We start from the raw sequence: 15,124 nt of genomic DNA on the forward strand, positions 1-15,124 counted from the left end.
TGTGGTACTTGTTGCATTTTGAGTGGGCAGATCAAAGGAAACACTGTGCCAATATCTGCCATATGGCACAGGTCAAGCCTTGAACTGTGCCAATATCTAGATACTGGCATAGTAAGTTACCCACCCTCCACCGAGTAACCTGAAACGGTCCCTTCTAGTTGTCCTATAAAAGGAGTGATGTGTACACGGAAAGGAATGCACAAGGAATGCAACAAATCATGTATCATTACTAGGATTGTGCAGTATCCACCTTCTGATCCTTCAATGACAACGTTCATGATATAAGAAATAATTATTATACAACCGTAGTTATATATATATAGTGGACAAGACAAGACAAGAGAATATGTGGGGTGGGTGTTGTGCAATACAAACATAATAATTATAATATTATACTATAATTAAACAATTATACTCCTATAACACAAGCGATGTATCAATTAAGTTGGCTGCATCACAGCAGAGTGCTAACTTCTCCTACTTGTTCAGTTCACTTTGTTTGGAAAGGAGGTTGAAAATGTGGGCTATTATCCAGCTCCAAATCTTCAAACGACGAGCCACTATGTCTCAGATTCTTTTTTTCATACTTGATGGTGAATTGGATAGGGTTGGTGGCGTGAGGCAAGCTAGTGTGGAACACCTCCTCCCTGCTGGTAGGTGGTTGAAATTGAATCTCCTCGTATGGGTTTTTGATAGGGTCTGCAGGGAAGACATAACAATTTAACTAATAATGAAACCACTGAAGTTTCATAATATACCGTGGCCATCTGTACTGTGATCTGTAGAGTTTGTAGCTAGGCAGCAGCAATACCCGATCGGATTCCTTGTCAAAAAGCGCTTCTTTCTATAATTATATGCTGTAAAACATATAAACTCCTACCAGCTAAAAGTTAGCATTTTCCATGCAGAGTTAAACTCCTACCAGCTAAAAGTTAGCATTTTCCATGCAGAGTCCCTGTCAAGGCTGTCATACTTGTCAACCACATAAAGCATAAATGAAGCCATAATTGACTACATTACTTCCGGGGCCGAACTCAAAGCAAATGGCTGCTTTGCAGACACTTTTGCAGCTGGCGTTTTAGTGCAGAGCTAACTACGAAGTAGAGCAAAAACATGTGCTCGAAGACAATTTTTTTTTGCTACGAACAACTTATGAAGAGGCTGCAATGGCATTCCAAGTAAGCAAAACTAGGTATAACTTGAGAACAAAGTATTATTTTGCAAATCCACATACTGTATTTACTTGATTAAACACCTGGGCGTTTATTTCAGATTTTTTTTTTTTTTTACGAGGAGGGCGTTTAATCCAGGAGGGCGTTTATTGTTATGTCTCCTCCAAAACTCTTGCACAGCAGCAGTTATTGTGCTCTTCTTGGGCTGCTGTCTCAGCTTAAATTAAGTCAAAGGAGTGCCCTCTGTATCGGTATCTCTCTCTCTGCCATCAATGCATCGTAAAAAAGTATTTTTATTCTATGCTGCCACACCTGCAACTGGTTCCACGTGCTATTTCAGCTCCACCCACAGTGCCACGCCCCATCATGGGCGATTATTCAAAATGGGCGTTTATTGACAAAGACAGAGCTTTTACCCTGGGCGTTTAAACGAGATGGGCGTTTATTCAAGGAGGGCGTTTAATCAAGTAAATACGGTACTGAAATCCAAGAAAACCTGACTAAAAGCCTTTTACTTATTGGTCAATGAGCAGCTGTAGCAGTCACTTCTACTTTAATGATACCTCGCTGCGCATGCGCACATAATTATAATAAGCTCAAAATTCTGAGGCCACAAAAATGCATTTAAAAAAACAAACGTACACTTCACCCTACCACTACCACTTACCATGGATAGTAAAGGAAAACATATCATGCGCACCAAAGTTTCAATAGAGTCTGGATGGTACAATCCTACGTACGATTTTTAATTCATTAGAGGCTGTTTTTTAAGCTTTATTTTTGTACCTCAAGATCATTTTTTCAGCGTTCAAGCCAATGAAGTGAGCTATTTCGGTACATAAAAACATAAGCTTCCATGGTAGTGGTTGCCATAAAGTTTGGATGGTGTATTGTACCCAAAAATGTGTTTCTACCTTGGGTTGAGTTGTTTTCAGAAGCTCTATTGCTCCATAAGGATGGATTAGTGAGCGGTACATAAAAACATAAGCTTTCCAATGATAGTGGTGCCATAAAGTTTGGATGGTGTATTGTACCCAAAAATGTGTTTCCACCTTGGGTTGAGTTGTTTTCAGAAGCTCTATTGCTCAATAAAAGGTCTAAGCATAAGGATGGATTAGTGAGTTACACTCTGTTTTAAGTGAAGTTCTTGTCTACTATATATACAGAGAAGGTTGGACACGTGTCATAATGTTTACGGAGGAAATGTGTGTGTATGGAGAGATGTACGGAAACTTACACAGAACAGTAGCTATCCTAGCTAAGCTAAACGACTGCAAACGATTTTAGCAATTCATACTAGTAGTAAATGATGCTAAAAATACCCAGTGATTCTAAAAAGTGATTAGCATAGTCACACTCGAAGCAATGAACCATAATAGTTCAAGTTGTTGCTACACTTCCCTTTATCTTGATGTAGCAGATATACATTGTAGTAATCATAGTATTAAACTACTACGACTCATAAACGAACAGGAGATACATGTACTATACAAGAGATAAAAAAGTAAGAATGGAAGAGTTAGATAAAATGCTGACTCAGCTGGATCGAAAAGGCTCGGTTTTAACATGTCATTAATGATTTTGTAGTGATCGGAACATCCAATCCTGATTTCCAATAACTTTTATATCATGCATTTTAAAGCGATAGTCTTTTTAGAATATGAAGCAAAAAGCTCGTAAGAAAAGGTGCAAGTCATCCTTAACCAGATCCCACTCTCTCTCAATAAAACAAAAGCATCTAGGAAGACATGAATTCAAAAATGTCATCCATAAGACACGTACACGTAGTAACCACACCATATTATAATTATACGCGTTTATTTTTATGTTGGCATGTGTACACTGTAGTTTTTGTTACTCTCTGCGAATCCACTTTAAACTTTGCAGTACAGTTATGATTAGTGTCAAGACTCATACATGTACGTACAAAGAGAGTTCAATAAGATTAATAACACATTTTATCGTGTTTATATGTAGCCTAGATAAATAATTGATCTAGCTTTTTCATGATATCCCTTTAACTACACTGTCCACAGTGTCTAATATGAGCTTAGAGTTCGAGCTTGACGTACTCATATCTATGTAGCCTCGATTTCACACCACAATGAAGGGCCTGGAATCGAGGCTAAGATAAGCAAGTGGGATTGAGACGTATGACGTAACGCGTTTTCAATCCCTTTCCTATTACTATCTATGCACTTACTGAGCACATCAAGTTCTCACCTGGAGTCACAGGGGAAGAGTGAGGTTCCTGTTGATGGTCGTCACCCCATTGAGCCAGCTCCTTGTGTTTGAGAGAGTCAGTCTCAGCGTAGACCTCTCTTACACTTTCCAAATCTTCTTGACTCCACGTCCCACGACTGTTCCCACTACGACTGCTCCTACGACTGCTACCACTGCGACTGTTAAATGAACAAACACACCTATGAAGTTTACTCACAAAATACCACAGATTACACCAAACCATGCATTTGGGACAGCAGCAATGACAAGTTAGGCATGTGACGATTATGCGAGCATAATTTTGAGAATTTAATAGGCAGCTTCTAGAAGTTGTGCGGGAATAAACGGACAAGTGGGTGGGAATAATTTTCCCATGTGGATAGAATTCTAAATAACGTACATTTACCGTTTGTGTGTTAGCTAGCTAGGTTTCTATTTCAGCATGGAATCTGGAGAGATTAGCAGTAGGGTTAGTGCCCCTCCTAGCACAACAGGCACCATTGTAACTGATTCTAATACAGCTAAAGCCAGTTCCCAAGAGTCATAATAATTAGTCCTGTGCGTGCGCAGCAGGGGTAGGAGTGATTGCATTGTGAATGATAATGTTGTTAAAATGAAAGCACCGCGGGTGCTGATGCCTCGGTGGAGGTGCCAAAACTACACAACATAAAGCATACACACATACTGAATCAATATCATGATGAACATCTTGCATGCAGAATCCAGAATCACAGGAAAAGAGTGGGTAATGATCGACCATGATCGTTGTTAAAAACGATCGATGCTAAAAGTAAAAGTCTAAAATTATAATGGCTGCATGCATTAGCAGAGCCTTGCAGCTCTCTTCTCACTCTTGCAGCTACTAATAGCTAGCGTTCTAGTGCAGAGCTAACTACGTAGCAACACTTGGTGAACAAATTTTGCTACGCACTATTCTAAAAAGGCTGTAATGGCATTCCAAGTAAGCATAACTCGAGAACGAAGCATTATTTTGCAAATCCACAAATTAAAATCCAAGAAAACATGACTAGAAGCCTATAGAAACTCTTACTTGCACTTTATTGATCCTTGAGCAGCTGTAGCAGTCTACACACAGGCACACACACAAATACACTACCGTATACCTCGCTTGTGCATGCGCACTGAGGCATAACTACTAACTTGTTGCGTGAAGGCTATCTTGCTGTAAACGCAGCGCTATGGAATCCAGGTGAGTAGACTCATGTGTTACAAACAAATAAACAAACCAACGGATTACTATACCCGTGGCCGCTCCACGCGCACCTCGGGTAATAACATGCAGATGGGAATGAGAATTACTACACCAGCATGATTCATCTTCAAATATTTTCTTCAATAATAACTTATTATATTATATTATAGCTAAGCAAAATAATGTCCCTGTAGGATGATTGTAAGCATGCATGACTACCAATAAGGGACGCTCATGTACCTGTACATTTACCTTGAGTGGATGGACTTGTCGCTCCGCTCACTGTTGTGACTCCTGCTACTCCGCCCACTACTGCTGCTGGTGTCACTGTTGTAGCTGGATCTACTTATACTCCTGGTCAACGTATCTCCCTTAACGCTCCCACTTTCATGGAAGTAAGGGCTAGCAGTCAATGAACGAAGCGGCTGTTTCTTGCGCATGTAGTGGACGCACAGTCCCAGTAGAACACTCCCTACTATGAACAGGCCTATAACCGCCACCAAAAAAATGCCCAAAAGGACCTGAGTGATCGTGCTCTCAGGAGAGTTTTTCGAATCTTCAGGAAACTGTGGACACTCACAGTCACTGCCTGTAATGCTAGAAGGAAGCTCATTGGGTAGTGCTGTGTGTGTATGTATATGTGTAAAGATGAAAAGGGAATTTGAGTGGGCTGATATACCAGAAGAGGATAGCCAGGGTCAAAAGTTCTTAAGTAAAATATGCTTCCGAAGGACTTTAATTGCATTTCGATCATCTACTCTTTCTTTGCTTCAGTCACAATGCAAGATTGGAGGTATTAAATAGATCAGAATGCATGCAATTAAAGTCCTCCGGAAAATTTTTTATTGACCCTGACTATTCTCTTCTGGGCTGGTACTGTGCATGTAAATGTAGTGCCAAACTACTGGGTAAAGGTCGTCATAATAGTAAGCAACAAGCAAGGTACACGTTACATGTAGATAGAGAATAACACCAAAAGGGAATTGAACTTACTTATTTTCTCAGTCTCAGGAGTCAGTTTCCCCACAATATCATCAAACTTGAGAGCAATACTGACCCCAAATTGCCTAAACTGCGGTAGCTGGTCTTCTGGTATTGAAATATCAATAAAATTTGTGTTTTTGAATGAAGGATGGATTATTTCCCTCTGTTGAACGACGGCAGTGTTGAATATGAACTTGACTATTAGTGAGAACACTCCAGGGATGACAGCGGGCAGGGGGGCTCGAATGCGGACATTGCCGTTGGTCTCAGATGTTAGTGTCACAGGGAAGTTATTAGCTGTACATGTGTGTTGAGTGAATATTGCCACCACTAACAACCTTAATCATATGGACATAGCCACCTTAATCATATGGACATAGCCACAACCAATTACTATAATAATGTTCAAGAATTATGTCTATGTCTACATCTGTATGCTAATTGTATAATTATGCCCTAAATAACACCAGAATGCTTTAACAACTCAGGGTGTCATACAGGGGGGAAGGGGATACTCCCCTCCGGCTCTAATCCCCCCCTCACCGCATTCAGGTACTATAGTTATTTGACTGAGTGTCCATAGCTGGTAATGTTACATACCAGCAGGGTATTGAAGTAACAGTTTACCTTTTTTTAGCAAAATGTTTTGGTTACTTTTCAAAAGCATGCCTTATTTCCCCCCTCTATTTCAAAATCCTGTATGACACCCTGCAACTGATACATAATTATATATAAGGCAGCTGCCTTCTAGACCCATTAACACATTGAATGTAAGCAGTCTGTTGGTAGGGTGGGGCATGGGTCCAGAAAGCAACGTACAGGACATTGTACATGTACATGTACGTATCAGATGCAGTGCATTACATTGAGTGAAACCGAGTGCTCCCACCCTATGTCAGGCACTAGGTAAGTCAACATTGAAACATGCAATATAGAAATATGAAACAACAATGAGTTTCTAGAAACAACTTCGTAACACCTACTCACTTAGTATGACAAGGTTGGATGTACTAGTGGCCAAAAACAGATCTCCACTGAAAGAATGATAAGCCACACAAGACACAGGTCCTGTCTCAGTCTCTGTTACTGCTGTCCGTCTGAGAATGCTCTGCACTGTGATGGAGTTGAGGGTGGAGGAGATGATGACGTTACCATCCTCTGTCACCTCTTTGCTCCCAATCAGCCACTTGATGCGGGGTTGAGGTACACCTACTGCTGTGCATGTAAACACTGCATCTTGCCCCGGTAGAATAGCTACGTCAGTAATGTACTCGGTGATTCTGATTGGGTCTGTGCGAGAGAATGGTGTTAATAATTACTATTGTGGAATGGAATAAATTGTTTCTTACGATTCTGATGCATGCAGCTAATCTACAGCACATACCAGTAACTTCTAATGACACTGATAGTCCATATTTCTTCACGACATCCCCGCTGATGTTCACGGCTATGTTGCAAGCATATGCTTTAGCATCATCAGGTACTGTGTTGTTGATGACCAGTGAAAAGTTATTCAAAATACTGTAACGACTAAACGCTGGGGCCAAAGTGTTGACCTGACTAAGACCTCTGAACCAGCTGACTGAATAGTTGTCTAGCAGCACACCAGGCTTGTAAGGACAGTGAATGATGGCATGATCACCAGTTGGAGTGGAATAAATTGTTCGAGCACGAATTTCAGGATTGATGGTCGGATATGCTGTGGATAAAATATCAATGAATGCATGGATTTGAAACCAGCACGTCAGATAATATTCTATTGTGTATAATTATTACAACTGCTACACAACATGTGTGTCAGCATAGATAATGGAGCACAGAAATTCTAGAATAGTCTCTATTATCTATGGTGTCAGCTAGTGCGCTATACAATGGGCAATTGTTACATGCAGTTGACCTCTGCACATGCAGTGGTGCATGACAACCACTATCATCTGATAGCCCCCCACTTCTACACCGTTGAACGTAGGTCAACTATTAGTTGACACATGTATAAATAATTATATGTAACTCACCAACTAGTTCCACTTCATTATCGGATCGTATATTGTCCACTTCACAATAATAGTAGCCCTCAATGTCAGGCGTCAAATCAAAGTTCAGCAGGACACGGCTAGAAGATTTAGTTGTGTTAGCTATCACACGCTCTCTGTTAGCCCCAACTCTACGATAGTACAGGGTGACACCGTTAGGCTCATTAATGGGACACGAGAGGACAACTTTGGTAATATGAGCATCAGAGATTGTCCTCATTGATGTTATGGACGTGGCTGTAGCATGAGAGGATAATGAAAGTAGAAAGATGGATGAGATGAGGAGTATTGATCTTGAGCCCACCATTTTACTCTGAACCAGTAGAAACAGTGATCTGTAACAAAAAGAAAAGTATACAGCGTGTACAATACGACAATTTACAAGTAATAATTATGCCAACATCATGCATTTTAAAGGTTTCGAATTCCTTATCACAGTGAAGCATGCTTTATGCACATGGAAACCATCGAGCATAAAATATTGCATTACAAAAAACGTTATGTGATTTTTATTTATGCGATTAATCTTATCTCCTCGATTAAACGCTGCAATTTCAATGGGGATTGTACAGGCCTCAAATAAACAATTGTGCGATATAAATGTATGTGATATGATAGGCACTCGCATAAATAGTTTGTATCACGCACATATTTATAGACTACGGTAGTATAGTTTCAGACAAACAAAGCATGCTGCCTACATGAATGACATCATCTCTACACATACAGTTGACGTAGATTTAGAACAGTGTGTTCATTCCAAATCTGACTGTCAACATCCTAGTGTAGAAGGAAGACACAACAAGTAAATTATCAACATGAGAGTAAAACACAGGAACCTAATGACTAGAGAGAGATACTCTCTAAGCACTTATCGAATCTAAAAGTGCTGTGACAATACTTTAGTATACATGTAGACAATAGAGGAAGGTATGGTTATACCATACAAGTATTCACACATCACAAAGAGTAACGTGTGCATGTATGTAGACTCAAAGAAACCACTGAGCAGCTGTACGGGAGAATCAAGCACCCACAAGACATGCTATCATGCTAAGTACATGTAACTCCTCTGCTAGAGTAGAAAATACAACACAAATTACTAAAATTATTTCGTTGACAAGTACAACATAATTAACTAGAGCACTGAAGTGCAAACACTTGGCATTAATTTGAGGTTTAGTGAGTCTACAGCCTCGAGTCAAAGCTGCATGTACATCTAGGCCGACGTGCAGGTTAAAGCTTTAGCTTTTGCTCGCTTATATTCAACAATGAAGCTTTAAAATCATAATCTGCCAAATTTAAAACTAATGCCTTGTTGTGTTGAGGCTATCCATGGTATAAACACAGTGCCACTGCATCCAGGTGAGTAGACTCAGAATACACGGACAGACAGACAGACAGCTGACTGACCGACTACTATAACCCGTAGCACCGCCGTTTAATTATTTTATACAGACTATGTTAACACACTGGTCTTAATGATTTCTTAACATTTATCACTTGGCTCTGAGTCGCACCAAATTCATTAAAACCAAGCAGTGTGCCAATCAGGATTGAACAAAACAACAGCTGGCGAGAAAAACACAATGTCATGTCAATCTAGTCAGCTGTTTAAAACTTTTCATTTTGTACCTAAATGTCATTTATACTATTAACGAGTGATTGGCTAGAGTGGTCATGCCCATGGGATTAAACCTTCATACTGCAATATACAAAATACTTTAACTCAGATTCAGTGTTTATCATCTACAGGAGTGCATGAAATTCATCCACTCCTGCTATCTATTATACTGTTTATCTATCTACTAGGCAACCAGCAGAGCACTACAGTGCAGTGTAGCTAGGTACGTACGTATCTAAAATGTCATTAGCTAATGGACTCACTTAGACACAAAGAGGTGCGTTAATGTGGATCAAGGTCCAGGACACCGCTATATTATCTGTGTACACAGTCTAGTCACTTACCAAACAAACGGCACTTTATGAAAGCTTGCAGCCTGTAGCGACAGCAATGTACGTACCTGTAGATACAGGCCAGGACAACAAAAGACCCAATTCAGTTCGGCTTGCTAGTACAGATGCGCTGCGCTTAATAGTGAAGTGGTAGTGCATGAGTCCCACATGTGCAGAGGAAGTTAACTGGCAAAGGTCGTTTATAATGATTATGCAGCATCCAACCATGATGTGCACACACCACGACCAATACAATCATACAGCAATAAAATTAATTGTGGAAAAATACAAATGCACTACAAAAAGTCTATTAACATTCTGTTGTATGTACCCTATTACCATCGTCTGAGACAGTCACAACAGTCTCGTATGCAGGAGAGGTTGAGCGTTGAGAATGATCAGACCCACACTTGCTTGACAGATTTCGGTGTGTTTTTTGTTTTAGTTTATATGAGTTGCGAACACTAGCTTCAGATGACAAAGTCTCACTATGATAACCTTGAGAGATTTCTCTAGTGGGCCCATGGCTAGTCTCCCAATGTATAAGTCGACCGTGAGACATTATGGAGTCACTCACACTGCCACCGCGAGCGCTATCAGCATCATGGTCAGAAGAACATGTCTTGGTTAGCTCAGGGGGAGAGTCGGAGCGTGAGGATGTATCACTCTCATCAGTATCTACTTCCTTGCTTTTTTCACCAATGGGAGACAGGACAGGCTTCCCAGAAGACAATCGCTTCACAGGAGGAGGTTTGAGATGCTTGGTTTCTTCCCTTGGAGTACTCACAAAGGGACAGTCATTCAGACAGAGGGTTGGGAGATCGTCAGCAGACATGGAGCCTTGGTCATAGCAATCAGCTTGAGAGTCTTTTGAAAAAGGAGCAGGTTGAAAAGACGAAAGTTGCATATTTTTCCCACCACTAAATTTAAAAGTATTTTGATCAGACATTCTTATTGCATCCTCGAGCGTATGTGTACCACATACAGGGGTACCTGCTATCAAACTGCCACCAACTTTTGGTGTTTTCGTAGAAGATTCTGAACATTCTCCAAGAGGTGACAAATCAACAGACTTGGATCGCCTACGTTCAAGCGGGGGCCTCGGGTTGGAGCTTCGTACGCGTGTCTTTTTTCCACGATGATAGTGAGGGTGTAACATGGGATCATCTCGACTGGCTTGAGGCAGAAACTCCTTCACTTCGGACATATTCTTCGGAGACAGTGGAAGGTAAAGATTTTTCCGCTTGTCAAATACAGTATCGGATGATTCAGAACTACTACTATGTTGTTTTTTCGGCCCCTGTTTGCCAGTTGCATCTTTGTATAGCTCCTGAATCTTATAGCATTGACATTTAGGAATACGGCAATGTTTGTTGTGCATCAAAGATTTCAAAACTGTTTCAATTGTTTCTTCGGAGATTCTCTTTTCATCATTCGTATGCTCACTGGGAAATGGTGCTGGCTCATTTTGCAGAGTTTGACAATGTGGGAAAGGGGCATTTGTCAAGACATAAGGGGAATTGGTGTCCACAGTAGCACCAGCGGGAGAGTGAGTTGGCAAAAGATTAAGAGGAGGATTCATGTGGTCATGAGTATATTGACGTTGATGTGAAAAGAAGCCATTATCACTGTGATGTTGTGGTAAATTATTTTGAAGCTGATAGCTCCGGTATCCACCATATGACTGAGGACCATAAACACTTTGGATTGAGGTGGCTTTTTGCATATGCTGACTTAAAACTTCTTGTGTAAGTCGAGGTTTTGCAGCTGCCTTAGATTGAGACTGGTTTGAGCCGTCGGATACATTGGATGATCGTTGCGAGCGACTGGTGCCAATTGCATGTGGGGGAGCTAGAAGGCCATCATTTGTGATAGAGCTTTGAGCGTTGAAGGAGCCACCACTTACCTCTGTTGCACAATAATTCGGCATTTTGTGAGCAGCACCAAGCTCTTGGTTTGAGACCCCAGAAAGACCTGAGTAAGAGCCACCCGAGGATTTTGAAAACTGTGAGGCATTGTAAATCTGTTCTTGGTGCTGATTATCAGTATGTGTGGAATCGTGGTAATCACTTGCTGGTTGAAACGCTGAGCTCGAGACTATTCCATCACCATTTGAAGGCAAATCAGCTCCAGGGTTGGCTCTATTAGATCTATTAGAAGGTCGAGAGACAGCACGAGACAAGAATCTTCCAAGTGTACTATTTCTCTTATATTTGTAGTGGTAGTGACAGGTTAAAGCAACAACAACCGTCACAGTAACAGTTACGGCAATAAGAGCAGCAATACCGAGACAAACAAAAGCAATTATCAATGGAGGGCTATCAGTTGGTACTGCAAGAAAATAAAACAGGAATTGCATATAAATTATTATAAAGTAGTCTATAGCAGCAAATACGTGTAACAGGACAATACCGGGTAAGTTTAGGACATGTACAGAGGTAAGTTGAGGGAATGCTTCAGAGTGTAAAGTTACTCAATTACTGCTGTACTGTGCTGTATATACACCAGACAGTAATTTAATTATAACTTAATGGACGAGTAACTTTGCACTCTGAAGCATTCCCTCAACCTACCTGAAAACCTTTGTACTTGGATTGATCATAGCAAACGTTTAGAATTACTGAGTTAAATGCATGGAAATCAACTACTAAGGCTCCACATGGTTTTATAGTACAGTACACTCTCGCTATTCCAGCTCTCGGAAGTACGGCCACCTCGATATACCGGCCATTTCATTTGGCATGGATTGCTATATAGCTAGATGTTTACTGCACTCTGAAATGCAGCCACTCGCTATTCCGTATACTGGCCAGTACTGGCTGTCCCAACTAGGTTTTCAATGTATTTATTACGGCCAGATATGGCGTTTTGGCTGTGGTTTGGCAGATAAAATTTGTAAATAGAGAGCAGAATGAATAAGGTTTTTTTAGCCGCAGCTATTTTCTGAAATACAGCCACCTCACAATTCCAGCCAAGCTGTACTGTCCCAAGGGTGACCGGATTAACTAGAGTACTGAAGTGCTAACCCTCGGCTGTTTACTTGAATATAATCAATAAATAGGAAGCATGGAGAAGCTGGCTAAGTAGAAAGTAACATGAGTAATGAAATTCCATCGTTCCTGGTACAGGATCACTTCAGCTGTACATACATACCTCGAAAAAAAAACGCAGGTAGAAGCTAGAGGCCAACGTGCAAGTTTAAGCTTCTTAGCATTTGCACGACAGCGAAGCTTTAACATGGAAATCTGCCATTGTTAAAACTAATAACTTGTTGAGTGAAGGCTATCGATGATGTAAACGCAAGCTATGGCATCCAGGTGAGCAGGCTCATAAATTACAAACAGACAAATAAACAAGACGACTACTATAACTGCTGGCCGCGGCACAGCCTTGGGTAACGAGAGTCTACTGTACATTGAATTAAAGCCGTGTGTAGCTAGGTAGGTAGCTATTGAAAGCTGAAATCTGCTTTAAGTTAATAATTAGTTACGTTGAGGCTACTTATACTATACAAATAAACGGACAGATTACTATAATAAGTGGCTACCTACATGTACATGCCTCAGGTTAAACAATGGATCCTGTGGGTACAGACCCTAAAAGTGCATGGGCAATACTAAACCAATAGAACAGGAAATTGAGTAATTCAGGGGATATTTTTGTTGGATAATGGGACAACAACTCTATATTTGGAGCTACAGTGTGTGGCTAAAACCAATGTGATAATCTATTCAACAGTTAATGCACTCGATACCCTTTTAGACATACAAATATAAAGGAGTTTACGAACTCTTGGTAATACATGTACATGTATGTGCTAGCTTGCAGGACACTAATAGCACACTAATATAGCATCAGTACAGTAAAACATACACAGTGTATATATAATTATATGCACAGTGTATGAATGAGGTGTGCTGCACTAACTTTTTAGATTTATCAACCTGTACATATCACTGAGGTAATTCCTGGGTCATAATAGCAGCACATTCCAAGCTAATTTGCCATAACCATTCACACATAACTGTAAAATACCACAGCAATTAGTACACTTTCTACAATAATAATTATTGTTAATAACCCCTACATTTATTAAGCTACATTTATTAAGCTTCTACACTATACATACATATAAGCAATATAAGTAAAATTGGACTTCACCCAAATTCCATGTGGTGCGGTCAACACCTTTACAAACCTACAGTCATACATACCTGCTGGTGCAGTGGTAGTAGGCATAGTTGTGGGAGACGATGTTGTTAGTGGTGTTACTAGTTGTGTTACTATAAGTTCTGCAGTTGAATTCATGATCTGTTCTTGTAAAGTGTTGTTAAAGTCGTCATTATTCAGTGATGAAATGGTACCATCGAATGATTGACGAACAATACAAATAACACTTCCATTGCTAGGGGACGATATTTTTAATATGCTCCGAACATAAGCCGAATCCACGTGAGAGGTGGTGACATTTTCATCGTCAGCAGTGTAGATATCTCCATTATATGTCCATTTAATCTCTATACTCGTCCCATTGGCAGCACATTCAAAGGTGACAGAAGAATCAGCGGACACAAATTGGTTAGCAGGAGGAACATCAATTGAAAGTACCACTGCAATAATTATTTATTCACATAACATTAATAATTAATAATAATGATAAAAAAACTTACCAACTTTAGTAAGTTTAAATTGTGGCCTAATCAAAGAAGGATAATCGACCACTGATTGACATACACTGCATTCCTGCATCCTCAGAGCACAGGTATAAGTAGAAACATCAGGTGACTGCTTTAAAACAGAAGCATTCAGTGTTCGATTAAACTCTGTTTCGATTGCAAAGTTGGAATTGTCTGTATTAACCCAGATATGATGGTAAGGCTGAATGTGATCACTTGCTGTGCCTCGTTCGTAAGGACATAGTAGCATAATTTCGTGTCCGACAATTGCAAGAAATGTCGTTATTGTTGGTTCCAGAATCGGTATTGCTGTAATAATTTATGAAACGTAATAATGATAGGATAAGCCTACAGTTTACCGGGATACAAAGATTGACTAGGCATGCATGCATGACATCTGAACTGTAGCTATTATTGCTACTACAACTTGCATACGTATGTACTCGTACTATAATGTCTCGTACTCACCTCCAAAATATACCAAATCTGTGGACACACCACCAACTTCACAATAAGCAGCCTTCTCATCTGATGGAGTTACGGTGAATGTCTTTGTGTGTGAGTTTCTATCCATATCCATAGATGTTTCGGATGAACCATCGGCACGGAGACTGACTACTCCAATCGTAATCTCGTTTCCAATGGACTCACAGTTGAACGTAATCTCATTGCCTTCTCTATTCTGACTCTGAGTGATGTCTTGAGCAAAAATTATGCTGACGAGTATCAAACAAAATAGTGTTGAGAAGTTTGTTCTAGGTTTCATAGTAGTATTAGCAATGACACTGATCATAATGCGCTATGCACAGATCTACTCTTGGCACAACACTTTATGAAGCTGGCCTAGCTTACGATAATGGTGACGTC

The 15,124-nt window shown here is 40.3% G+C and overlaps 2 protein-coding genes across 3 annotated transcripts; both read right to left on the reverse strand.

Annotated features, from left to right (window-relative positions):
• Positions 1-273: 273 nt before the first annotated feature.
• Positions 274-9,749, reverse strand: LOC135331889 (uncharacterized). 2 transcript variants are annotated; one of them, XM_064527171.1, is made up of 9 exons: positions 9,594-9,688; positions 8,353-8,404; positions 7,608-7,960; positions 6,977-7,291; positions 6,580-6,882; positions 5,602-5,889; positions 4,861-5,230; positions 3,396-3,574; positions 274-699 (listed from the first exon to the last, which is right to left on the reverse strand). In XM_064527171.1, the coding sequence occupies exons 3-9, from the start codon at positions 7,930-7,932 to the stop codon at positions 491-493; spliced, it is 1,989 nt and encodes a 662-aa protein (XP_064383241.1). In that variant the 5' UTR covers positions 7,933-7,960; positions 8,353-8,404; positions 9,594-9,688; the 3' UTR covers positions 274-490. The 2 variants fall into 2 exon arrangements, with proteins under 2 accessions (XP_064383241.1, XP_064383239.1); XM_064527169.1 differs by lacking the exon at positions 8,353-8,404 and having other exon boundaries at positions 9,594-9,749.
• LOC135331874 (uncharacterized) lies at positions 9,749-15,123 on the reverse strand. Its single transcript, XM_064527147.1, has 4 exons — positions 14,726-15,123; positions 14,252-14,566; positions 13,796-14,191; positions 9,749-11,912 (listed from the first exon to the last, which is right to left on the reverse strand). Exons 1-4 carry the CDS (start codon positions 15,048-15,050, stop codon positions 9,892-9,894), a joined length of 3,057 nt encoding a protein of 1,018 aa, XP_064383217.1. The 5' UTR covers positions 15,051-15,123; the 3' UTR covers positions 9,749-9,891.
• Between the last annotated feature and the right edge of the window lies 1 nt (position 15,124).

Source organism: Halichondria panicea, chromosome 2 (genome assembly GCF_963675165.1).
Source record: "Halichondria panicea chromosome 2, odHalPani1.1, whole genome shotgun sequence".
NCBI classification, from domain to species: domain Eukaryota; kingdom Metazoa; phylum Porifera; class Demospongiae; order Suberitida; family Halichondriidae; genus Halichondria; species Halichondria panicea.